This window comes from Sceloporus occidentalis, unplaced genomic scaffold (assembly GCF_023333645.1).
Source record: "Sceloporus occidentalis isolate IW3139 unplaced genomic scaffold, rSceOcc1.0.p SCAF_4, whole genome shotgun sequence".
Lineage (NCBI taxonomy): Eukaryota > Metazoa > Chordata > Lepidosauria > Squamata > Phrynosomatidae > Sceloporus > Sceloporus occidentalis.
The window spans coordinates 159,310,221-159,336,466 of NW_028316984.1; the positions used below are offsets into that span (position 1 = coordinate 159,310,221).

Genomic DNA, 26,246 nt, shown 5'->3' on the forward strand with positions numbered 1-26,246 from the left:
GTTTTTCCATATTGAAGAGTATATTGTTCAGGCATTGTGTGACTGTTTTATCTGTTATCTGATATTTGATTTGATATTTGATGTTTTCAATTTGTTGCTCATTTTATCTAACTCTATCTTTGTGTTATTATCTATCGTTTTAATACGTATTTTAAATATTGTATCCTGTAGATAATAAAACCGTTGGCAGGTTTTATTTTTTATCGACTTTATCAATTGTATGTACAGCGCTGTGTAAATCTACAGCGCTATAGAAATAAAGCATAATAATAATAATAATAATAATAATAATAATAATAATAATAATAATAATCATGGGAGAGGGAAGTCTTGTGTGGCCCTAACCCTAGCGAATATGGAGGGACGAGTGTAGGCCTCTCTGGCAGAGGAGGCTCAACGTCTCACACAAAACTACAGTTCCCAGAATCCTCCAGGGCGGTTAAAGAAGCAGCCTCAGAGTGGGTTTGGATGGAACCAAAGTGTCACAAAATGGAGTCTACACTGTCCTCCTCCTTATCCTCGAGGATCCTACGGGGTCGCACACCCTGATTCCGCAGGGGTCCAACGCTGTGCCTGCTGTCAATCAATCTTTGCCTGGCAGCGGCAGTTCCACTCTGAGCCTGAAGGGGGCGGACGCGGGCGGGGCCTGGCCGGTCTCCTAGCAACGGAGGGGCCTAGGCTAGGCGCGGCCTTCTCACTCTGAGGAGGAGCTCACTTGGCAGCTGGGCCTCCGCCTGGGAGGCGGGTCAGGCCTGCTCTCCTCCTCCTCCTCCTCCTCCTCCTCAGGGCCGCTTGTCTCTCTGAGTCTCTCTCTCTCTGGCCGGGCGAGGGGAGGATGGAGCAGGGGCTCTCCCGCGGCGCCCTCCACTGCGCTCCCGCCTTCGTCGCCCTCGCCGCCTGCGCCATGGAGCAAGAGCAGGTGAGTCGTCCCCGTCCCCCTTGGCCTCCATGGCGCCTGCAGCCTCCCCAGGTGGCCTCCCGCCCCGCCTCGGCCTCGGCATGGCGACAGGAGGAGCCAGCAGGGTGACCATAGGGGTCTTGACCGCAAAAGAGGACAAGGCGCCACAAAATGGAGGACCTTTGAGAAATCCTGGAGGAGGAGGAGGAGGAGGAGGAGGGCACGGCCCCATAAAAGATCATCGTCATTATTTTTAGGCCGCCTCTCCCTGTGGATCGAGGCGGGTTACAATAGAAAGGTTAATAAAATACAATGTCATAGAATATCACAACCCAATCTCTGCCACAACCCACCACCGACATAAAACATAACACTTCCAGATTCAAAGAACAAAGCGTTACAAATTCAAGTTAAAATTAGTTAAAACAATTAATAGATATAGATATATAGTCAGATGATTAAAAAAAACATATGGTGAAGTAAATTCATGTTTCTCAGTCGTGTCCCAAAAGGGAGGACATTTTGGAATTGCTCCTGGACTGGAAAAGGTTTTTGTTGTTGTTGTTGTTGTTTTCTTATATCTCGCCTTTCCCCCAATATATAGGAAGGTTGAAAGGGGGGACGGGTCCTGGAAAAGGGATCTGGCCATTGGTTTCCCCTGAGGCTGAGAGAGTGTGACCCTGGGTTTTCATGCTCAAAGCCTGGTCAATGTAAATTCATATTTTTAGTTCATGTTCCCAAAGGGAGGACATAGAATGGTAGAATCCTAGAGTTGGAAGAGACCGCAAGGGCCATCCAGTCCACCCCCTTTATTCTGCCATGCAGGAACTCTCAGTCAAAGCATCCCTACAAATGGCCATCCAGCCTCTGCTTAAAGACTTCCAGGGAAGGAGACTCCAAGGGAGTTTGTTCCACTGTCGAATAGCCCTTACTGTCAGGAAGTTCCTCCTAATGTTCAGGTGGAATCTCTTTTCCTGTAGCTTGCATCCATTGTTCGGGGTCCTGTTCTCTGGAGCAGCAGAAAACAAGCTTGCTCCCTTCTCAATGTGACATCCCTTCAAGTATTTAAACAGGGCTATCATATCACTTCTTAACCTTCTCTTCTCCAGGCTGAACATCCCCAGCTCCCTGAGTCTTTCCTCATAGGGCATGGTTTCCAGACCCTTCACCATTTTAGTCACCCTCCTTTGGTCACATTCCAGTTTCTCAATGTCCTTTTTGAATTGTGGCGCCCAGAACTGGACACAATATTCCAGGTGGGGCCTGACCAGAGCAAAATACAGTGGCACTATTACTTCTCTTGATCTAGACACTCTACTTCTGTTGATGCAGCCTAAAATTGCATTGGCCTTTTTAGCTGCCGCATCACACAGTTGACTCATGTTCAACTTGTGGTCTACTTGGACTCCTAGATCCCTTTCACATGTACTCTCGTTCAGCCAGGTGTCCCCCATCCTATATCTGTGCATTTCATTTTTCCGCCCAAAGTGCAGTACCTTACATTTCTCCACGTTGAATTTCATTTTGTTAGCTTTGACCCAGCTTTCTAGTCTATTCAGGTCATTTTGAATTTTGATCCTGACCTCTGGGGTATTGACTATTCCTACTAATTTGTTGTCATCTGCAAATTTGATAAGTATGCTCCCAATTCTGTCATCCAGGTCATTGATAAAGATGTTGAATAGCACTGGGCCCAGGACAGAGCCCTGTGCGACCCCACTGGTCACTTCTCTCCAGGATGAAAAGGAGCCATTGTTGAGCACCCTTTGGGTTTGGAATTGCTCCTGGACTTAAGGTTGAAAAGTAGGACATGTCTTGGAAAAGGAGTCTGGTCACCCTGGCCATTGGCTTCCCCTGAGGCTGAGAGAATGTGACCTTAACAAGCTCACCCAGTGGTTTTTTTTTACGCAAAACCTGGTCTCCTGAGTCACAGTCCAACCAGGGTGACCAGATGTCCTAACTGCAAAGGAGGACAAGGCACTGCAAAATAGAGGACCTGACCAAATAAAAGCTTAACACAACTCATAGAAATGTAATTTCATGCTTCTCAGTCGTTCCCCAAGAGGAGGAATTCCTCCCTGACAGAAGGTTGAAATTTATGATATGCCCTGGAAACGGCAAGCAAAAGTAGATTTATTCAGGCAGGCTTTTAATATATAATACATAGATGCATGTTTTTCATCCTCTGAGGCTGAGAGAGTGTGACTGGCCTAAGCTCACCCAATGTGTTTTTATGCTTGAAACCTGGCTTCCTGAGTCGCAGTCCAAACAGGGTGACCAAATGCCCTAACTTCAAAGGAGGACGAGGCACCACAAAATGGAGGACCTTCAAGAAAAATGGGGGACATGACCAAATAAAAGCTCAAAACACTCAAGATACCATTAATGATCAGAATGGAGGACATTTTGGAATTCCTCCTGGACAGAAGGTTGAAATTAATAATAATGATGATAATAATAATTTCTAACCCACCTCTTTCCTTGGATCAAGACAGTGAACAACAATTAACAAACAACATAAGTTAGAACACATCAGTTAAAATACACATCAATTTAAAAGGACAAATAAGATATACATATAATAAAACAATGCACAATTTAAAATCTACCATTTAAAAGTTACAATTTAAAAATCATCTGGACAAGCCTACTGGAAGGGATTAGTCTTATGTAGGACATATCCTGGAAAATGAGAATGTCTGGTCATTGCCCTGGTCATTGCCTTCCCTGTGGCTGAGAATCCATGATTTGCCCAAGCTCACCCAGTGGGCTTTTATGTTCAAACCCTAGTCTTCTGAGTCATAGTCCAGCCAGAGTGACCCAGATTGAGTTCTGTTGAATTCAAGATGGAGTGCTGCCTTATGAGGCCTCAATCTGAGAAACTAGTGTTTATGATGACAATTTTTACATGTCGTAATTTTGTGTTAAATGGTGTCTCAATTTTGTCACATAAATACAAATAAATTTACAAGCATTAATCATTCATCTAGTTGCCATGCACATCATCTTAACTTCTGCCCTAATGTGCCATTTATAGTTCACACATACAGCTACACCAGGAGCCCTGGTGGCGCAGTGGTTAAATGCCTGTACTGCAGCCGTTCACTCAAAACCACAAGGTTGCGAGTTCAAGACCAGCAAAAGGGCCCAAGCTCGACTCAGGCTTGCATCCTTCCGAGGTCGCTAAAATGAGTACCCAGACTGTTGGGGGCAAATTAGCTTACTTGCTAATTAGCTTACTTGCTGTTCACTGCTATGATCTTTGGAATAGCGGTATATAAATAAAACAAATTATTATAATTATTATTATTACTGTTTTGATTTCTTCCAGCTTCTGTAAGCAGAAACCTGCTAGAAATCAGCCTGTTCAATATTAAATGAGGAGAGGTTTTGACTTTCTGCTAATTGTGAAAGCTTGGCAGAGGAACTGGCATACAATTGCCCTGTTATCTGTTAAAAAGAAGAGACTTTAAAAGCTAATACAAATTTACAGTGTTCACACAGTTGTTTGTATACTGTTAACACATATTTAATAATATAAATTCATAGGTGGTAAATATAAAGGGTTAGGTTAAATTTTATGTGTGTGTCTGTGTGTGTGTGTGTTGCGTGTCTTCAAGTCATTTCCATGAACCTATCATGGGGTTTTCTTGACAAAGTTTGTTCAGAGAAGGTTTGCCTCCTGAGACTGAGAGCATGTGACTTGCAGTGGGTTTCAAATCCTGGTCTCCAGAGTCACAGTGCAGCACTCAAACCACTACATCATGCTGGCCTTAGGTTAAACATTATATACAGGTATTGGGTCAGGTTATAAACTATTATTATGCAGCTTTGTTTATGTTCTTTTATAGTAGAAGCAGAGATGCTAATCTAATTTTTATATTAATAGAAAGTCTTATTACCTGCTATATAATGCATGAGACTACACTGGTAAGGTGTATAAAATAAACATACCATGCATTTTAAATTGTAATTTAGAATTTTTTGATTCTTCTATATTTTGTTTGCACTAATCTTTTTGGTAATGAACATAGTTTCTTAACTATATAACAAAACTTAACTATATAACAAAATAAGAAAATTAGTTGTGAAAGTCCTGCAACTTGAGTACCTGTGAATACGGAGGGCCAACTGTATAGGAGATTGATATACTGATCTGGTGGTTATCATATACTGTATTTGTACAATTTGACAGAATGACACACACACATGTACATAGTTATGCAGTAGGGCAGTTGATAAAACAAAGCAACAGACAGTACATTATGTGTGTCATATTTGTTTGCAAGGATCACTGCTTCCTCTAGGAAACATGCTCTGTAGAATGGATGGCCCATCACTGGGAGATATGTCTCTCATCAGAGACTGTTTTGTTATTGGGGTAGCAAATTGCACCATAATACAATTAATGCTCAGACTGCCTGCAGATGATTGTGATGATGATTTCTTACCCACCTCTCCCCATGGATCAAGGTGGAGAACAGCACTCCTGGAACCTTCTTCCTCCACAAGCAAGAGTCATCACTTCTTTAACCAGCTTCAAAAAAACGGAGTTGAAAACCATCCTGTTCAGAGAAGCCTTCCCAGGCTTCGCATAATTGTCGCTTACAATCTGATGTTCTGTTGTTGACTGTTTATCGATCCATTTCCTGTATTGCTATGTACTGTATATGTATTATCCTACTTGTGAGTATGTATTTTTCCTGGATAATGATTAACCTTCCATTTTGAAGCCAAGCCCTCCCTCCTGTCCATCTGCCTTGGTCCAGGCCTCGGAGGTTGAGAGGAACTGCTGGACCTCTTACCCTTTCCCGTCACCACTCCCTTCTCCTTCTGTGTCATGTCTTTTTAGATTGTAAGCCTGAGGGCAGGGAACTGTCTAACTAAAAAGATCGCATGTACAGCGCTGTGTAAATTTACAGCGCTTCATAAATAAAGGTTAATAATAATAATAATAATAATAATAACATACAACATCAGTTAAAAACACATCAGTTACAAGTACATATGAGTTTAAAATAACACATTAAAACAAGCAATCTATAGTTTAAAATTCACAGTTTAAAATTCACAATTTAAAAATCATCTCGATAGGCCTTCCAGAAGAGATTGGTCTTTAATGCTGATTTAAATTGGACAGCATATTCAGCTGCCAAATTTCCTGTTGTTTCATAGTCTAAGGATGGCTGAAGAAAAAGTCCTCTGGATGATAGTTACCAATCTAGTCCTGACAAGTAAATGTCCCCCAGGGATAAATGAAAACAGGTGTTTTCCTTCAAGGTGTTTTCACATTTACTAATTCTGGATGGTTCATAACACGTTTTTTCTTTCAGGTGGGAATGACATTAATGGTATTTTTAGGACACATATATTGTAATGGTTACATTTTTTGGGGGAAAGGGGATATCTGCAAAAAAAAACCTTTTTTCTCCTCATTTGAACTTGTATTTTATGGCTTTTGGTGTTGTAATATTATGGAATATTCTTCATTCTGCACCCACAAACATTCCTGTGGACATGGGACATTGTTATCCACTGGAATTCCCATGGGGGTTAGAAAATGTTGCACAAACGACTCAGTGTACATCTTTTGCTTAGATTGTTAACTTTCTGTTATAGATGCAAGAAAATGTTTAGCAAGAGTATAATCTTTAGAATCAAGTATGTGAGAAAGTTGGGAACAATTTGTGTTTTTGTTCCAGGCCACTGTAGCAAATGGCCAGTTGTACAAGTTTTGCTTACTGAGAGGTAGAAGGGTGCAAGATGCACCTTACCCAAAAGGTTATTCTTGAGTTGGAATTCACAACAATCTTTATTGGCTGAAGTCTGGTTAGTACTTGGATGAGGCCCCCCCAAGGAATACCAGATGCTGTAAGTTATTTTTCAGAGGAAGGAAATGACCATCTCTGAGTATTCCTTGCCTAAGAAAACCCTGTGAAATTCATGAGATTGCCATAAGTCTACAGTCAATCTGAAAGTGCATACATACATACAGTAATATTCTATAGGGCCTGGATCCAATAATAATAATAATAATAATAATATGGTATATTTATATACCACTATTCCAAGGATCATAGCGGTGAACAACAATAATACAACAGTTAAAACAACATAGATCACAAATTACAACAATAATACAACAGTTAAAACATCGTAGATCACAAATTACAACCCCCCTGTACAAACATCATATGCTATAAAACAATTAAGAATACATGAAAACACCCCCATACAAATAGCAGGGAAAAAAAAAAAAAAAGTTCCACCCGGTGGCGTGGGGTGTGTGGCAGCGTCCCTCAGGAGGCCGGGGAGCCGGCTTTTCAGGAGGGGCCTCTCTCACTGACCCCTCCCCCCTGGGGAAAACGCCGCCGCAGCGGCAAGACAGCCCTCCGCAGCTCTGGGGAGCTTCTTCCCCGGTGACATGGGGGGGGGGGCAGCAGCAGAAGTAGTCCTCCACCAGCTCTCCCAGCTCCTTCCCCGGTGGTGTGGGGTGTGTGGCAGCGTCCCTCAGGAGGCCGGGGAGCCGGCTTTTCAGGAGGGGCCTCTCTCACTGACCCCTCCCCCCTGGGGAAAACGCCGCCGCAGCGGCAAGACAGCCCTCCGCAGCTCTGGGGAGCTTCTTCCCCGGTGACATGGGGGGGGGGGCAGCAGCAGAAGTAGTCCTCCACCAGCTCTCCCAGCTCCTTCCCCGGTGGTGTGGGGTGTGTGGCAGCGTCCCTCAGGAGGCCGGGGAGCCGGCTTTTCAGGAGGGGCCTCTCTCACTGACCTAATGAGGCAGCCTAACTGTTAACAGATTTTTTTTTTGCCTCAGCATAATTTTTAGGGATATCATTGGGAATGTCTTGTTCACAGTGAGCCATTATGGCATCAGTCTCAAGGGCCACTCCTGTTATCTGGGGCAAGAAGTAGGCTTGACTGGCACCAAGGTAAGCTGCAGCCTTGGTCCACATTCCAGGATTATTTGTGGAGAAAAGCAGATATGAGTCTAAAGGTGGGTTGAATATATTACTATAATTTTATATTTGGCCACAGGGACATCTGTGTCATATGCCAAAACCAAACAAACTGCATGTTAAAAAAATATAGCACACAGAGTAAATCTTATTTTGAATGATATTGTTAACTGACGCCCTTAGGGTAAGATAGAAGTTGAATGAGCCTGACTCATCTGTGGCTTCCTTTGAGGTTATATCCAGTGTCAAAACTCAAGAGGTTTGGAAGGGTGTGTGTGTTAGTAAAAGGAGTGGTCACTTTGCCCACTACATATTATTTGGTGGTTGTAACAGCAGCAGTTTCTGTCATGGCTTGGGGTGACCTAAAGTTGTGGAATCCAGGGCTAGCCATTGTCTCTTGAAGGAGTCTGGAAGTCCTGAGTGAAACTGTCTCAGATACAATATGTTGCCTTCTGATCTGATCTGAAATCGAGTTGGAGGAACATGTAAGGATATGGTATTATGGGCCAGGTCTAGCTCACTGGAAACATTCACATGCTTATGATACCTTTATTGTGGAAGCTGCCATTTGAGTGCAGAAAGGGAGAAAGTGGTTACTATGAAAAAAATCATGGGTGTATTGTTTTGGGGAATCAGAAGTGTCTGGGATGTGGTTCCAGGCAGCTTGAATTTTCAGTGAGTATGCTTACATTTAGTTTCATTTTTCTTGATGTGTATATAGCCCTGTAATAAGCAGCAATGCTTAACACCTTTTGGGTTACTGGGAGGCCAGGGCAGGAGGAAGAAGGAATGTTACCAGAAGATTTGTTGGCTATAAAAGGAAGCTGTTAGAACCGAGAACATTCAATTTGTCCATGGTGCTATGGGAACCCCCTTTTCAAAGCCTTCATCATAATCAATGGCTGTATTGTCCCAGCCAGAGCTTGGGCCTGTAGACACTATTTAAATTATTTGGTGACATGCCAGTCTCACTCATAATGTGTTGACAGACTCCCCACATGAAAACTATACAGCTTGCCAGCCAATTTGAGATGTTCTTTGTCCTCCTTGTCCACATTTTTTGTTTGCGTTTGGCCCCTTATTTTAATTTCTTCCCTGTTCTTCTCTATTTCTGATTTCAGTAATGAGAAAACATTCATTTGGCGCCCTCTAATCTTACATGGAGGCAAGTGCCGGGAGAATCCTCATTGAATGGAGGACATAATTTTAGTGCTCAGGAGAACAGTCCCAAACCTTGCTAGAGCCTAAATTTGGAGTGGCCCCTTGAGCCCTTGGTCTTTTTATATAATCTCAGAGTGACAGCTTCTATCTATTAGTAATTTTCAATTGTTTTTGGGAGAGTCTCCTCCAAGTTGGTCTCCCAGATCTCCACTGCACTTTGGCATCTTGCAATTTCTTGATTGCCTTCTTGCCATTCTATCTATTGCAAACAGCTTCCCTGATGGTTTCGCATTCTCTCATGAATTTGCTTATTTCTATATTTTAAAATCACAATGGGAATTATACTATCTTAATATTTTCATCTTCTTAATCTCTACTTTTTAACAGACTCATGGTGTACACTCGAAGCATTGCTTTTGCTCTTGTTTATCCTGTTGAAATTAATGATTGCATGGGTACTGTCACCTTCAGTGCTAAGACCGCAAGCCTTTCTGTTAAATGAGGGTTTGTGTCTAGGGCATAATTTCTGGAATCCTGCTGTTGATATATGCAGATGTAAGGTCAAATTATACTTCTGTATGTGTTTGGATGGGAGACTGCCAATGAGTACCAGGTGCTGTAGAGTGTAGACTATATTTCAGAACTGCCCAAACCACCTCTGAGTATTCCTTTGCCTAAGGAAGCCTTGTGAAATTCACAGAGTAGCCATGTCAACAGGAGACTTGAAGGCATGTGTGTGTGCCATCGTGGAAGGAGTTATCCAACACCTCTGTCCACAACAGTGTCAAGGAAATGCAACATGGGATATGCAGTTATAGAAATAAAATATGTATGTGAGAGTCAGAATGACTAAGCATGAACAATTAAGAAATCACACAGGTGTAAAGGATGATATAATTTAGAAGTCTTGGGAGCCAAGGACAAAATTAAGGAATGTACATCGGTAACACCTGAGACTTGTTACATGTACAAGGTGATCAGATGATGTTCATGGGTTGGACTTGAGTATGGGATGAACAAAAGTCAACCAATCATTGTGAATGTACACACCCACTGGGTGGTAATTGTCTAGTGGGTGGTAACAAACATTTGCTATAATAATTGCCAGTTTTGCTAATGTAACTTGTGGGTAGTTGAGGAGTATTGGTAGAGTGTAGAGATATTGTGGATTGTTGGGCATATAGAGATAGTAACTGTATATAGTAGAATAAAGTAGATCTTTTATCTAAGACTACTGAGTTGTGTTGGTGTCTTGAGTGAAGATACAAGAACCAGCAGAATCCTGATGGTGTTTGGAGACATCTGAAGAAGAAGAGTGAGAAGGCTTGGAGAAGTTTGTCAGGGTCTTCAGCCTATTCTCAGAAAAAACTGCTGCTTTGGGAGAAAGCAATAACCACTGACCAAAGCTGGTCAGCTCAGCTTCATTAACAAGGTGGTGAGTTACAGCCTGAGGTGAAGAGCAACAACTCCCATCATCCCTGACAAACAAGTCCCTGCTATCTGATCACCCCCCCCCCCCCCATAGCCACTGAATGATTGGGTAGGCCAGCACTGGCCAACTGTATTTCTGCCTGGGTACCCATAGAGAAGCAGGTGTCCTCTTAAACCTCCAGACTGGGCCAGGTGCCAAAGAGGTAGATGCTCACAGGGAGAAGGGGGACAGAGCATAGCTTTAAGCTTCACCATACCAGTGCAGGATCTCAGCCAATAATATTTTTGTACTTGCTTTAAATTGCTCTTTAAAACCTGCTGATGCTTTATTATAGAAAAAAAAAGAGTTTCTTTCTTTTTCTACTGACCACCGCACCCAGTAATATTGGAAATAGAAGAAAGGATTTCACATTGTCTGCAGGTGTGATTTCTCAGTCAGACTTCACTTTTAAATAGCTTTCTTTTTAGACATTAAATTTCACCTGCTAGACAGCTTGCTGGGTGGTTTTTAATTCTTTCCCCCTTTCTATTATGAGTTGGTTTGGAGCTATTCACAGGTGTTCGGGGCCGTATAGGTTGTAGTCTTATTATCAAGTCAGATTGCTTATTCATCTAGGTTGGTATTCTCTACTCTAACTGGCAACAGCACTTCAGGGCCTCAGACACAAATTATTCAAGCTGTTTTGGTATCTTGTCCTTTTAAAGGTTGTTGCCAGTATGTGATCCTAAGATTCTGGTTATGGGGAAACCTATAAATAGTAAAATACCAGGGTTAGGATCAAGAATGTTCTCTGGGATTTTCCTGATCTGTTAAAAGACACACAAGTTCTGTGATATAGCTCCTTGTGTTTTCCTGGGTTTTGCCAGTTGTCTCCTTCATATCCACTCACTGTTTGTAGTGATTTCTTGGAGCTACACTAGGGTTCTTCCAAAGGTTTTTTTTTTTTAAACCAAAAGGTTTGCTGAAGTGATCTTACAGTTTGAAGGGCACACATTGTCCTCTCAAAATAATAAAAACAACTTATCAATTTTTGATATTATATTGCAAACGTGCCATTTCATTGAAGCACTATAACTTTTTTTAAAAAATTAGAGAGAAAAGGGGTCAGTAAGTGAATTGGGAAGAGAGTTGAAGAGGTAATGAACTGGGTGGGGGTGAATGGGAGGATTTGAAAATGAAATAAAGGCAAAAGAGAATAGAGAGGAAGAGGGAGGGAGAAGAGAGAGAGAAGGGAAGAGACGAGAAAAGGAAGAGTATATTATTATTATTATTATTATTATTATTATTATTATGCTTTATTTATATACTTTTATTTATTTATATTTGAGGAGGAAGGTAATAGAGAAGGGAATAAGGAAAGGTATTGAGTTGATGGAATAGAAAGAGGGAAGCAGCAGATGGCCATCACCGCCAAATAGATTAATTAGATCAAATAATGATAGAATGTTAAAATCGTAAGATTGTACAGTATCAGCAAAGACAAGCAGGTTTGAAACTATATGTTTGTGTAAAGTAGGAGATTATGTTGTGGGATTTTTTTTTTGCAATGTATGTTATGGTATTTTATTATTCTATGTAGTGTTTTTAAAAAATTAATAACAATAACAACAACAACAACAACAATAATAAATTAGAGAGAAAAGAAGGGAGGGGACTTCCCTGTTCCAGAGTTACTCAAAGGTAGAAGTAAAATGTTGCAAATAGTGCCAGGAAATGCCAGAGGATAGTCTGGGATAATAGAAACATTGTTTGTATATTTAAAAATAGTCCAGTTCAAAAATAGTTCAAGAACTACATAAAAAAATGCTACCTCCAGAAACCTCTCAACATATTTGCCCTATGTGGAGGAGCCTTCACTGCGAATTACTGTATGTAATCTACCATTGAATTATGTACCAACCCCAGGAGATGTAAGAGTTTTAGGCTTTCTCACTTCTGCCCTTTGCTTTTAAACAATTCTGATCAAAATGTTTGCCCAGGCATAATTTATAATAAACTTGAGAGTGAAGGTTTTTCAAGTGATTGATGTTTAATATCATCTAAAACAAACTTTGTAATTAATAGCCTGGGCTATGAAGGGCAGGGTTACACTGGCCGGATGCTGTTCTGACCAGACTGTATTGTTACTGGCAGTAGTGACAATATAGGCAATGGTCACCCGCTCCTTTCAAAACAGCTCGTTTTTCTTTATAGGGAAAGGCCAAGGAGCAGTTTCCAATGCCCATATTGTAATTTCTTGTAGAGAATCAGAATTGCTACTGTCTTGTCATAGTGTCAGGCAGGAAATCGGAGTGAGAACCTGAATTAAGTATGGACCAGATTACCCCTCATAATGCTCCTGATGAGTTGAATCACATCAGGATGTATGCCCATACACAGTGTTACAGCTGAGTCTGGTAAAAATGGAGACACTGGGAATTCCTTAGTCCAGGGTTAGGACTAGGGAGAAGGGTCTGCTCAGACCCACAGAGGCCAAATATTCAATCTGTATGGGCTAAATTAGGCCCACGGGCTGGAAATGCCCTTCCTTTTTTAAATAATTAAAAATCTAAGAGTTTTGTATTTTTTCCTTTTCATTGTGGATGAAGTAGTATGCAAAATGAAAAAAAATTAAAGAAGGTTACTCGTTCCTGAAATGATAGGCACTGCACTTCTTGGAGAGCACTTTATTTCCCTATTCTTTATTTTATGGGTACTTTTTGCACCTGATATTGGTACTCATATTTTATTATTTTTATTTATTTATAGCTTGCCTTTCTCCTGATATAGGGACTCATTCTATATATATTCTTCTATTACAGCTGCATGCAAATGGTGATAAAGGCTTTGAGAATGTGGAACTTGGAGTCATTGGAAAAAAGAAGAAAATTCCAAGGAGGGTCATCCACTTTGCAAGTGGTGAAACTATGGAAGAATATAGCACAGATGAAGAGGAAGATGAACAGCAGGAAAAAAAAGATCTCTTGCCTTCTGTTGATCCAGTAGGTTTGTTTCTGAAGTTACTTGATTCATATTATAATTTGCATTACTCACATGTAACTATTTTTCTCAATTTGTAGAAATAAAAGTCTAGAAACTTTTGGTTTTGTTCAATTTTGATGAGTGTATTTCTGTAGAAACAGAGCTAAGTACATTACTATTAAGTTGGGTGTGGTTTTTTATTTTATTTTTTGGGGAAATTCATGCTTTTAGGTCTCACCTGCCTTGTGAAATTATGCTGTGATATATACCCTAGCAATGGGCATAGTGAGTCTGCAATACCAATGTTTTCCATTCTTCATGAAGCCCTCCTTGGCAGAGTTTAAAAAAAACTCACATAAAAGGGATTCTGTTCCTAGAGGCATCCAAGGGTGGTGATTTTTCACAGATTCCTAGAGTTGGAAGAGACCCAAAGGGCCATCCAATCCAGTCCCCTGCCATGCAGGAACACACAATTAACGCTCTCCTGACAAATGGCCAACCAGCCTCTGTTTAAAATCCTGCAAAGAAGCAGGATGTTCCATTGTCAAACAGCTCCTACTTTCAGGAAATTCCTCCTAATGTTTAGGATTAGGACCCTCCTCCTAATCTTTTTCCTGTTAACTTGAATCCATAGCTCTGGGTCCTAGTCTGTAGAGCAGCAGAAAACAAGCTTGCTCCATCCTCAATATGATACCCCTTTACCTACTTAAACAAGACTATCCTATCATCTCTTTAACTGTATCTTCTCCAGACTAAACATACCCAACTCCCTAAGTCTCTCCTCATAGCGCATGGTTTCTAGACCTTTCACCATTTGGGTACCCTCCTCTGGACATGCTCCAGCTTGTCCATATCCTTCTTGAACTGTGGTGCCCAGAACTGGACACAGTATTCCAGGTGAGGTCTGACCAAAGCAGAATAGAGTGGTAATAATAGTAATAGCAATATTTGTAATATTTACCATATTTCTTACCCACATCTCCCCATGGATCAAGGCAGGGAGCAACAACAGATTTACATGTACTGATTCGTTTTTCCTTTCCCCCCCAAATACTTTATTGTATAAGAAAAAACATACACACAACAAATCACAAACACATCTACATTTACTGATTAGTTTTTCCAGGTCAGAATTATAGATATGACTTGTAGTGAGAAAGTAGCCAGTACAAGAGATGTGTCTCAGTTGTTTCTAAAAATATATTTTTGAGATCATTGAGAGATTATTTATAATAATTTGCACAAGTAGGTGCAGAGTCTTTTCTGAAATAAATATCAAACTAGGTCAGCATCTCCTTCAGTGCAATTCGTTTACTTGTACTGTATATTTTTATTGTATCAACCTTAGAAATATTTTGCTCTGAATGCAGTGAATTTTGCATTTGCTGAAACACAGCTCAAAAGACTTGGCATCTTTCTCAATAGCAATTTGTACGCAGATCAGAAATACTATTGATGGATTATGTTGTAAGGAAGGCAGCACAAGAGAAGTATGTTAGAGTACAAACTGCAGCTGTTAAAAGCATGATAGAATAAAACTGAGAAAAGCATTTATCCTCTAATTTATTTAAACATCTCTGAAATACAAGCATTCTTTAACAATTTACAAAGTTTTGCTTGTGAGACTTTTTATTTTGGTTTGAAATGAAGTAACAAAATTATTTTTTGCAGCATGACCTGCTTTTCTTACATTCTTTGAGGGGGGAAGCCTTTTTATAAGATCATCTTGTGGTACATTCAAGTAAGGATTGCTTTTACCTTTATTCTAATAGTGTAAATTAGGTGAAGAAGAAATGGAACCCAAGCTGATCTTAGATGTGCTGGCAAAAACATTGGAAGATTTTTATTTAATAGAAATTTAATAGCCTGTATTCATGAGAGTGCCATGTTGTCAGCTTATTAGTACAGTTGGAGTATAATAAAGCTGGCATCCTCATTGTTTGATTTGGTATATTTCCATATTAGGAGTCTTGATGAGGATGCAAAATTCAAAGATTTTAAAACTCGGTTGATGATGGCTTTTCTCCAGAGTTGTACAAAACAAAATAATTACCATACATTTCATGGTTAACTATGGATGCAATAGGGACTTTCATTTCAGAGCTTTACTTACCGGAAGTACTGTATGTACTAATCCACATTTCTCTGTAATAAGTGCAATACTTGCATATTATATAGCTTTCTGGTAAATAAAGTTCAATATGTCTAAGAATGATAATAGATAGTTTATATATTAAATATAATGTGAAAGAGAATCATTCTGAGTAGCAGGGTAGGAAGTCAATATTATTTTAAACATTCTTTCATAATACCTGATCTAATGAAGAGTACAAATAGTTTCTTCTTCTGGAACTTGTTTTTGCTAGTGGGCCTCTAGCAAATCTTCACACTTTTCAGTCTGTTCTGTTCAAGCTTGCTTCTCTAGACCCAGCATGAGTACAAGTTTTCTTCCAAAGGATCTGGATATTAGCATGTGCTGCATGGGGTAATTATAGTTTCTATTTGACCACTGGGCTTCTGAAACTCCCTTTATGCTTCTAGAAAGTTAAGAGTAGGTGGTTGTTTGAGAGAGATGTTCTAAGCAGAGCAAATAGTTGCAGCCAGAACTGAAATTCATGAAGCCTAGATGTTTCTGTCAAAGTTCTTTGACATAAGCATAAGGCTCTGAAGATCCGGATCCATCCATTAAGGACTAATATACATAGTAAATCTAGTTTGTAATTGATCTGATTTTATAATCACAGTTTCTCAAGCTTGGTCTTGAACTAGAGAATCTGCATAAGGGATGTAGTTTTGGAATGGTTGTAAAATATATCACAGTTAATATATTTTTCATATATTATTACAACTTAGGTTAAACTACACTGTTGTTTTATTACAAGCCAACATTTCAGACTTTAAAAAAAATTCCTATTGATATATTTCAAACATCTAAAGTTTCATTTTATTGGTGTTCTTGGCGTTATGAATTCAAAAGAAATTTTGATGTTGTGGCAGTGAACTACTGTGGTCATACAGCTACAAACTCAGTAGAGCCCACATTTTGCATGCAGAAGGTCCCTCGCCCCTCTATTCTGCTTTGGTCAGGCCTCACCTGGAATACTGTGTCCAGTTCTGGGCACCACAGTTCAAAAGAGATGTTGCCAAGCTGGAGCATGTCCAAAGGAGGGTAACCAAAATGGTGAAGGATCTGGAAACCATGCCTTATGAGGAGAGACTTAAGGAGCTGGGTACGTTTAGCCTGGAGCCGAGAAGATTAAGAGGAGATATGATAGGCCCTGTTTCAATATTTGAAGGGAAGTCATATTGAGGATGAAGCAAGTTTGTTTTCTCCTTCTCCAGGGAATAGGACCCAGAGCAATGGATTTAAACTACAGGAAAATAGATTTCACCTAAACATTAGGAGGAACTTCCTGACAGTAAGAGCTGTTTGATAGTGGAACATTCTCCCTCAGAGAGTGGTGGAGTCACCTTCTTTTTAAGTTTTTAAACAGAGTTTGGATGGCCATCTATCAGGGCTGCTTTGATTTTGAGTTCCTGCATGGCAAGGGGTTGATTTGGATGGCCTTTGTGGTCTCTTCCAATTCTATGATTCTAGCATTCTGTGATTCTAGGTGGTAGGAAAGATTCTTGGCTTAAGATCAGGGGAGCAACTGTCAATAGACAAAATTGGGTTAGATAGAGCAAGGGTGTGACCTGGAATTTTTCTCCATTTATGTTCATTCTCAGAATAACTTTTAGATGTCTATGTAAAATTTTAAAATTTGTATGGACATAACCTGTGCAAAAGCACACACTCAGCTTTATTATTGAAACAGTTGGCAGTTTTGTGCATAATAAATGAGCATGAGTTGCTTTTATATAAAGATATGGGGTGTCTGCGTGCTTGCGCTTTAAAAAGGGAGAAGACATCCTTCTGCCAAGTCACCGACTGAGCTCAGGTTAGGTTTTTATCTAGTAGAACTGGAGATTGCACAAATCCCTTTGTATTGAAAAGCGTGTACAGTAAACGTTGAAATCTTGCAACAAAACATTTAGTACTACTCTAAATCTGTAGAGCAGTGGTTCCCAACCTGTGGGTCGGGACCCCTTTGGGGGCCGAATGATCCTTTCAAGAGGGTCGCCTAAGACCATTCCAAAACACCTATTTAATTACAGTTATGAAGTAGCAACGAAAATAATTTCATGGGTTTGGGTCACCACAACATGAGGAACTGTATTAAAGGGTTGTGGCAGGGGTCGGCAACCCGCGGGCCATATGCAGCCCGTGGAGGCGGCAGGACCGGCCCCAGCTCGGTCCTGCTGCCACTGCTACCGCCTCCACCTCCTGGGCCGCACGACCACGCGACCGCGCTGCCCTCCTCCTCCTCCACCGCGCGGAGGAGGAAGAGGAGGGCCGCGCAGCCTGGGGAAGAGAGGGCAAAGGGGGAAGCCCCGCGTCCCGCCTCCCCGTGCGGCCCCGTGCCACCCTCCCTGCCTCTGCCATGCTGTGTTAAACCCATTTTTAAAAAATGTGCCCTACATTTGAAAATATTGTCCTACATTTGTCCTACATTTGTCCCGGTTTGGAGGTCCTGACTTATGGCAACCCTACCCCCAGGGCCCTTGCGGCCCCAGGCCTCTGCCTCCAGAGGCAGGCCTGGGGCCGCATGGGCCGAGAAGGGGACCGCGGAGGCGGCCTGCCGCCTTCTGGGCTCCTCCACGGCCCTTGGAGCCCTTTCGGCCGAAGGGAAGAGCCGAAGGGAAGGGCCTGGGATGGGTGTCCAAGCCCTTCCCTTCGGCCTCCCTCCCCTTCGGCCGAAAGGGCCCTTTGGAGCCCTTTCGGCCGAAGGGAAGGGCCTGGGACGGGTGCCCAAGCCCTTCCCTTCGGCCTCCCTCCCTCCCGTTCGGCCGAAAGGGCCCCTTGGAGCCCATTCGGCCAAAGGAAGGGACCGAGGAGGAGAGTGCGGGCACACGCCGCCTCCTCCTCCCCGTGGGGCTTCAGTGGAAGCTCCGCCCCCGGTGTGTGGCTCCACCTCGGCCCCCTAGTTGTCTGAGGGACAGCAACCTGGCCCCCGGCTCAAAAAGGTTGCCTACCCCTGGGTTGCAGCATTAGGAAGGTTGGGAACCACTGCTGTAGAAGGATATGAAACGTACTGGATGTATACTGAACAAGAAATGTTGGTAAGTATTTGTAGAGCTATTTTCACATTGCACTATTTGCCATAGACAATAATTGGTTTTCAGGTCTATTTCCCATAGGACTGCTTGCATCAGATTACTTCCACTATAATCACATGACTTCACAATTCTAAAGGATAGTGTAGTATGCATTATTAATATGAACTTTCCTAGTAAAGGCAGAGAGTTAGATCCCGATTTAGGCACATGTGCAAAAAATCAAAACAAAACATCCCAAACAGCTGGAAATGGACTTGCCCACAGTCTGTACCTCCTCCCCCCCAGCCCATGATAGCCCCTGAATATGTTACACTGAGTCTGGGGACCCTGCCATGTTGTGTACACCGCACGTGGAAGCACTTTACTCAAAAAGGTTGCCTGCTTCTGACTTTTGAGGTTGCCTCTCAGCCCCCTGTGTCACATGTCTGCTGCTCAATAAGGTATAACTTTTTCAGAGGGTTTTGAGGGGCTGCTGTGGAAAGAGGAGGAGTGACGTTCAGTTCAGACCATCACATTGCATATGGCTAAATCTCAGTCAGATTTGGCTAAGTGTCCTCACAATGTTAAATGTGCCCTGTCCCAGTTGTTTTGTGCAAATAGATATACATATACAAACACATCTGTTGTTGTTACTTGTCTTCAAGTAATTTCTAACTTCCGGCAACTCTAAAGTGACCCTATCAAAGGGTTTTCTTGGCAGAACTTGTTCAGAGGAAATTTGTACTTTTCTTTCTTTAACGCTGAGAGAAAGTGACTTGCCCAAGGTCACCCACTGGATTTTCATGGCTGAGTGGGGATTCAAGCTGTGGTCTCCAGAGTCTTAGTCCAGTGCTCAAACTACTACACCACACTGGCTCCTATATACACATACATATACTAACAATAATACTTCAGCTTACCAAAACTATATACTTTGCACTTCTTTCCACCTCTCTCCCTTTCTAAATATCAACACTAGCACCTAAAAGCCCGTTCAATACTTAAAGGGCATTAAAGCTCCTTCCAGAAGAGGTTCAGGCACAGACCCATACACTTACACAGAAGGGAATCTGTATTTGTGGAGCAGCTAGGTTGTACATGTTGTTGTCAGAAGAATGCTCAAAATTTACAATTTAGCTTGCATTCATAGAAGTGGTAGCTACCTGCACAAGTCATGCAGAACAAAAGAATCACAGGCAGGGTATGGTTTGAAAACACATGATGCAACTCCCTTGAATCCCAGCTTTGGGAAGAAGCTGGGGTATAAACAATACAAGGAGGCCTGGATCTGATCAGTTCATTTAGGGGAGGCTGCCTCAGAATGCTCTGTGTCATCTTAAACTCGGTGGAAGAAACTCAGTGGTCTTAAATGAAATAAATTCAGTGTATTTTGCATGAAGTCAACATAAAGAAATTTAACGGATAACTTATTTGTTTCAGGCAACTCTTACTTGGGGACCTTATTTGTGGTTTCAGATGCTAAGAGTAGCCACTTCAACACTATCAGGTATGGGTTTATTGAGTGTGCGAATTTATGTATAGAGCTAAATCAGTAAGAGCCCATATGAGAGACGCTGTCCGTTAGTCATGAAATATATTTTGCACTCTACAAAAACGTATACAAAATAAGACTTGTGATTTTAAAGTACCATAAGACACCTTGTTGGCTTTGCTGTAACATAAGACAGCTACCAGTTGGTTTAAAAAATGCAGTGGGAAAACATCAATAGTCATATGAAATGAAAATCCATCATTCTCATGAGGCATATGCTGTAGCGGGCTTTAGTTAATGCAGGGCTGTGCCAAAAAGAAAAAAAAAGACTTAGCTTTTAAGGTGCCCCCAAACACTTTCTCTTTGCCCATTAAAGTGATATTTAACCTGAGTAAAGGTTTTGTGCCTTGAAAGCTGAAAGCTTCTGTTTTCTCAAGAGATGTGAGGCATGGCCAATGTTGTGTCCAAACAGTGAAAGCAGTCATTGCTTGTGACTATTTGCAGTGTGTTGTTTCTTCCCACAGAAGTATATTGACTACAAAACCACACTGACACAATTTGCGTATTTCAGGGTTTACATTTTGCTAGTCTGGCATGAGTGGGTTGCATTTTCTGAACATTGATTAGTGAAGTCAAGTCTTAATTTACTAGCCTTACCATCTGTTTTGCTGTAAAACTGTAGTAAAAATATTTTTGCACTAAGCTTTACCACTACAGCAGGCCCTTGGTATCCACTGGGGTTTGGAATCAAGACCAGCTGTAGACATCAAAATCTGTTAGAGAAACAATTAGACTAAACAGTGTAAAGTAACTATGCAGAATTATAGCCTAAAGATTGGAGTGATTTATTAAGCAAATGCTTTTTAAAAAGATGCAGGAGAACAATTTTTCACACTGATTGTATAGAATTCATGGAAGGTTAGGCTTAGGTTTGATGCTTTTTATTATTTGGACAAGTTTGTGTAAGAGTATATGTGCATACACTGTACTAGCCTGTATTTTATGCCTATAAACTATACATAACTTGTTTGCTGCTTCTTCCTTTGCTTGTGTGACAGAGGGGTTTTGGAAGCTTAAAAATCGCTGACCACCAGGTGCCATCAGTGTTGGTGCAGACTGCTTGTGTCACTTCATATTTTTGTTTCTGGTGACTTCTTGTATGCTTCTGGTTTATCAAGGTATTAAAAGAAGAGCAAGAGTATCCAAAAGGAGAATGAAACTATTTAGTCTAAGAAAATTAAACAGGATACAAACAGAGGGCATTATCACATCAGACTCTTGTCTTGTTATGAAAGGAAATGCAATTGCGATATGAAAAGAAACGGGAACACATCGATTTGAAACCCTTTCTAATCACACCTTTGTTCTTTTGTGTGACTGAACTGCTTAAAAATGTGTGTGATAAGCCCTCACTTCAATCCTGGCATGCAGTCAGTGCCATGAGGGAGTCTGATTTTCCTCCTTTCCCCTTCCCACTCTCTATGCCAAAGGAGGTTAACTCCATGCCTGTTAGTTTATTTAAGCGTCTCTCCACATTGTGAGGAGGAGTGGGTGGAACACTCCTTGCAGAATATCACTCCTCCCCTAACATGAATACTGCAGAATTCTTTCCTGCCAATAATCCTGGCTCACACCTCCCTTTCCCTGCTTCCCACTACAATCCATCAGCTTCAGTCTTTCAAGTCTCCCCTCTCATCCACCTCACAACCTTGTTCCTTCTGCACCCCTTTCCCCCACAATTTCCTAACCTATCAAAATAGTCTTAAGTACACAAGCATAAATCAAGATACATTTTTTAATGAACAGGCATAGGCTTAGCCTGCTTTGGAACAGTGTGGTGGCGGGGAAAAGAGGAGAATCAAGCCCGTCCTGCCACATGACTCTTGTAATACTGGAATTGAAGTGCAGAGGTTTTGTGCATTTCCAACAGTTGTGCAAAAGCCTCTGCATTTCAACAGTTGTGCTGTTAGTGATATTGAGAGCTGATTCATGGTTTTTTGCCCATCAGTGAAAAGATGCTGCACAGTAACAGGACAGCAGCAGGATGGACACAATGTTGTCTAATAAATACTGCCCAAAAATGGTTTTATGCCGTTACAATATTGTTTTTAGCTTTGTGTGGTAAGGTTCAGAGTTGTAAAATCTGTTGTCAGTGAAGATTTTCCTGCAAAGCACAGGCAAACCTTTCTGCAGGGTTGTAGGTATTAAGGTCTAGAGGACCTTAAGGTCTCCTTGGATGATGCTAGCACTTTTAGTTTTAGCCGCACAGGATGTGTGAGTGTTAGCTTTTGCCTGTCAAACATGGAATGAAAATTTAAACAATGTAAACAACTTGCAGCTTCAATTTGTTGCATCTATTAATTAAGGTAAACTGTACTGAAGACGTATACTTGCAACATCACTAAAGCTCATGAAATGTGTGATTTATATTTTTCAGTATGCGACTTCCTTGGTGAAAAGATTGCCTCTGTTTTGGGAATCAGTACACCAAAATACCAGTATGCCATAGATGAATACTACAGGATGAAGAAGGAGGTGTATATCTTTGTAACTTTTTCATGGCATAGGAATTTCATATTTACTTTTTTAAAAAAAGCATAGCATATTAATCTGATTTTTCAAAATGAAATAGTAAAGAGGAATCATATAAAAATCCCATCTTAATGCCAGAACACTCTAGTTCAGGTGTATTTACTCCCATTTAATTAATCTGTCAGGCCCATTTTTTTTTTATCCTGTCAGAAGCTTAGAACAGATCCTAGTCTTTAAAGGAAACATGGTTTGTTCTAGGAATATTTCTGATTGACTTTAGCTTATATTACAGGGGAAAACCACATATTCATTCTCTTTATAAGAGAATGTGTGAGCCTTTCCCCTCTAATTTACCTTTTTACTAAGATAAATGTTCCTACTTTGGGTGCTTGAATACTATTTTGGACAGTTTATAACAGATGTGGAGAAAAACATTTTTTGATTGTGCCCTCCCTCCCCATGTATTCCAATATAATGAGCTTTGTTTGATCATAATACAGTATGCTGCTAGCGTTCTCATTGACAAACATATCAAATAATCAGTTACCTCTCAACTTTTATGTTCAATTTATACTATCTAATGACCCACTTGAAAGAGTCATGTGATAGCAACAGGTTTAATCAGTGATTTGGATATTTGACATTCTTTGTTGAACTGAATATTAGAGTATATTAACATGTTTAGGAATTGGAAAGATTTGCTGGTTTAAAATATGTGGAAACCCCATTTTTTTTTAGGAAGAGGAAGAGGAAGAAGAGAACAAGATGTCAGAGGAAGCAGAAAGGAGGTTTCAAGAGCAGCAAAATCAGAATCAAGAGGGGATTTCTGTGCAGACAGCCCAGCCAGAAGCTACCACCTGCAGTACTTTTGTGAACCTTAACTTTGAAACTGAGGGAGATTGTCTGCCTCTTACAGAAAATAAACAAGAAATTACTCCTATATCTGCTTTAGAATGAGGGTATTCCTTATTTCTGAAGCTGTCAAAATGTATAGTTCCCTTTATGCATGTTCAGTGGAATGTAAATTTTTTAAGGTATGAGGAAAGGAGATTATCAGTGTTTCTTCAGTCAACACCTGTCTAATAAAGGCTAAGACATTTTAGTTAAAACAGATTATGAAATGCAAGTAACTGGGATTTAAATTAACCTATCTATGCAGAACAAGTAAAACTTCTTTCCTGAACATCTTGTGCCTTATTGACAGTTGTGCACTGATAATTGTGCTGTATGGTTTAAGGTCTGTTGTGTGTTTGTTATGTATTATAATGAAGGTGGAAGCTTATTAGACTAATTGAAACTAACTCACAAGGTATCTTTGTGACTTAGTTTAATTTATTATCACTGTTGCATGTGCATTCTCATACTGTAAAACGTGACTTTGTTATTGTCTCTTAAATAAATAAGCAGTTGTATATAAATGTGTCTGAAAACTGTCTTGCTAAGGACAGTGTTATTAGTAGGCCCCTAAAGCACACTGCCACTATTAGAAGAGGTCTAAGAGTATCTAGTTAGTTGGCTGTAATCTCTCACTATATTAAATGTTGAGGGAAGGACATCTAGTATTTAGAAAGTTTGAAATTTAATTTGTCTATATCAGGAATGGGTAACATGTAGCCCTGGACTGGGGGCGAGGCCCCATATGCCCTCTGCCAGAGCTCAGAGGAAGTCACTTCAGATTTTGAATAGCTCTTCCAGGATCTAAAATACTTGAGACAGGGCAGAATAGAATAAAATTGCTTTACCAAAGTTCCTCCCTAGAGTATTTTTTTTTTTAAAAAGCCGGGTAGTAAGAAGCTGGAGGGCAACAAAATAAGGCTTGAAGGGCTGCACGTTGGGTTGTACTTTTCCCATCTCTGCCCTACACTGTGGCTGGGGAGATAAATCTGTTCTTTTCAGGCAGCATGGTCGCTACTGATATGAGAGGACTGGAGGGGTCCAGTAAGATATGGAGTCGAAAATCCCCTTCTCACCTAACATACATCAAAGTAGTCTAAAGAGAGGATGGTAAGCTGAGGAGCCAAATGTTGAATGAATGTTCTCTTTCATCTGGTCAAAATGTGATATATAGTTTCCCCCTACTTTTCGGAATTTAAAACAGGCTGCTACAATGGTGGAATTTTATTTTTGTATTCAAACCATTTTTAAAAAAATGAGTTTGAGAAATGCCTATCATACCATTACTGGGGGTGGGGTGGGGGGAATGTCTAGCTAGAAATTTCTTCCCCCTGAACAAGTATGGCTAAGAATCTGCTGCTGCTTATGTAATTAATTTTTCTATAGTAAATTGGTACTAATTCTCACAAAACATCTGTAGTGCAAATGTTTGTAGATACAGGAAAGGATTTAAGGGCTACATGCCGGTGACACAAAGGGATGTATTCAGCAAAACTGCCTCCTCCTGCAAGCACGTCCTGGCTATAGTTCAATACTGAAATAGTTTAAGATCTCTCCCCCACTGTATCTTGGCTCCTTTTTTGTGTAACCTAATGCTGTCATATAGAATACATAATATTTTAGAAGAAACTGCACAGTAGAAGTTCAAATTATACTACAGTATTCACAGGGCAGGAAACGTGACAGCATAGCAAGAAAAACACAGAGAACATGTGCACATGCTTGCCTTCCTTGTCAGAAGTGGGTAGAAAGAAAAGACTCAGTTAGGGCTCAGCTCCTTGTTTTTCTTAAAGTTTGTTTCCACTTTGGATTAGAGAATGTTAATTTCAGTTAGCAAATGTCCATTATGGCAAGCCTATGTTCAAATCTCTACACAGGATACAAGACCCACTAAAGTATCACAGTTAATTAAATAATACTTATTGACCAAGTCTGTAACTTTTGCTAGCCAAAAAGTTTCTTGTTGTATGGACTAGGGAAGGGCTTATTGCCATGAGGTTCTTTTTGTCACTGTGCCTTATCTTTGATATTTCTTTTGATATATGCAAGTGGTACAAAGGTGGTTACTTTTTCTTGCAATTACATTAAAATTATATTTAATTTTAAATCAGTTGTGTTCCGAGTTGTTATTGCAGGACTTGCAAGAGTTTGCTTTGAATGCATCAGGTGTCATCAGAATTATCTAGTGGTAGTTGCTGGGATTCTACTAAGGCAAACATTTACCTTACTATGTCTGCAGTCATATACATGTTTACTCAGACATAAAACTGAGTACTGGCATTCCCTCCCAAGTAACAGTGTATAAGATTGCAATGTTGAAGACTGCATGGAATTGAGCAAGAGGCATATTTTTTTAAGACAAGTATTTTTTCCTAGAGAATCATTCAGTGAACTTATCACATGTTTTGGGATATCCCTGGTATTTTATATACAGTATTACATAGAAAGAATACTAAATTATGCTGATCTGGAGATATCCCTGGTATTTTATGTACAGTATTACATAGAAAGAATACTAAATTATGCTGATCTGGAGCATTTCTACCAGCCTTCTTCTACCTTGCATGTGGGAGCAGTGTTAGACTACAGCTCCTATCATTATTAACAAGCACAGCCATGCTGGCTAGGGATGATGGTGGTTCTGTGTACCAGGGTGAGAAGGATTTACACTAACATTTGCTTGCTACAGTAACCTTATGTCACAGTCTGAGTTCTGATTTGGCAGGATGTTTCACTATGATCAGTCTGACAGGTATTTATATAGATTGTATTTTTAAATTA

General features: G+C 40.6%; 1 protein-coding gene across 2 annotated transcripts; it reads left to right on the forward strand.

Moving 5' to 3' along the window:
* Window positions 1–633: 633 nt before the first annotated feature.
* On the forward strand, window positions 634–25,572 carry LOC149314907 (protein FAM177A1-like). 2 transcript variants are annotated; one of them, XM_089522111.1, is made up of 5 exons: window positions 634–919; window positions 13,249–13,428; window positions 19,988–20,054; window positions 22,477–22,574; window positions 23,310–25,572. In XM_089522111.1, the coding sequence occupies exons 1-5, from the start codon at window positions 836–838 to the stop codon at window positions 23,526–23,528; spliced, it is 648 nt and encodes a 215-aa protein (XP_089378237.1). In that variant the 5' UTR covers window positions 634–835; the 3' UTR covers window positions 23,529–25,572. The 2 variants fall into 2 exon arrangements, with proteins under 2 accessions (XP_089378237.1, XP_089378238.1); XM_089522112.1 differs by lacking the exon at window positions 634–919 and adding an exon at window positions 7,783–7,892.
* The last annotated feature ends 674 nt before the right edge of the window (window positions 25,573–26,246 follow it).

Bases quoted from the DNA above. Each gene is read 5' to 3' on its own strand.
- LOC149314907 (XM_089522111.1), top strand. From the start codon at position 836: ATGGAGCAGGGGCTCTCCCGCGGCGCCCTCCACTGCGCTCCCGCCTTC. The intron at 920-13,248 runs GTGAGTCGTCCC...CTTCTATTACAG, and splicing joins GCGCCATGGAGCAAGAGCAG to CTGCATGCAAATGGTGATAA. The intron at 20,055-22,476 runs GTATGGGTTTAT...TATATTTTTCAG, and splicing joins AGCCACTTCAACACTATCAG to TATGCGACTTCCTTGGTGAA.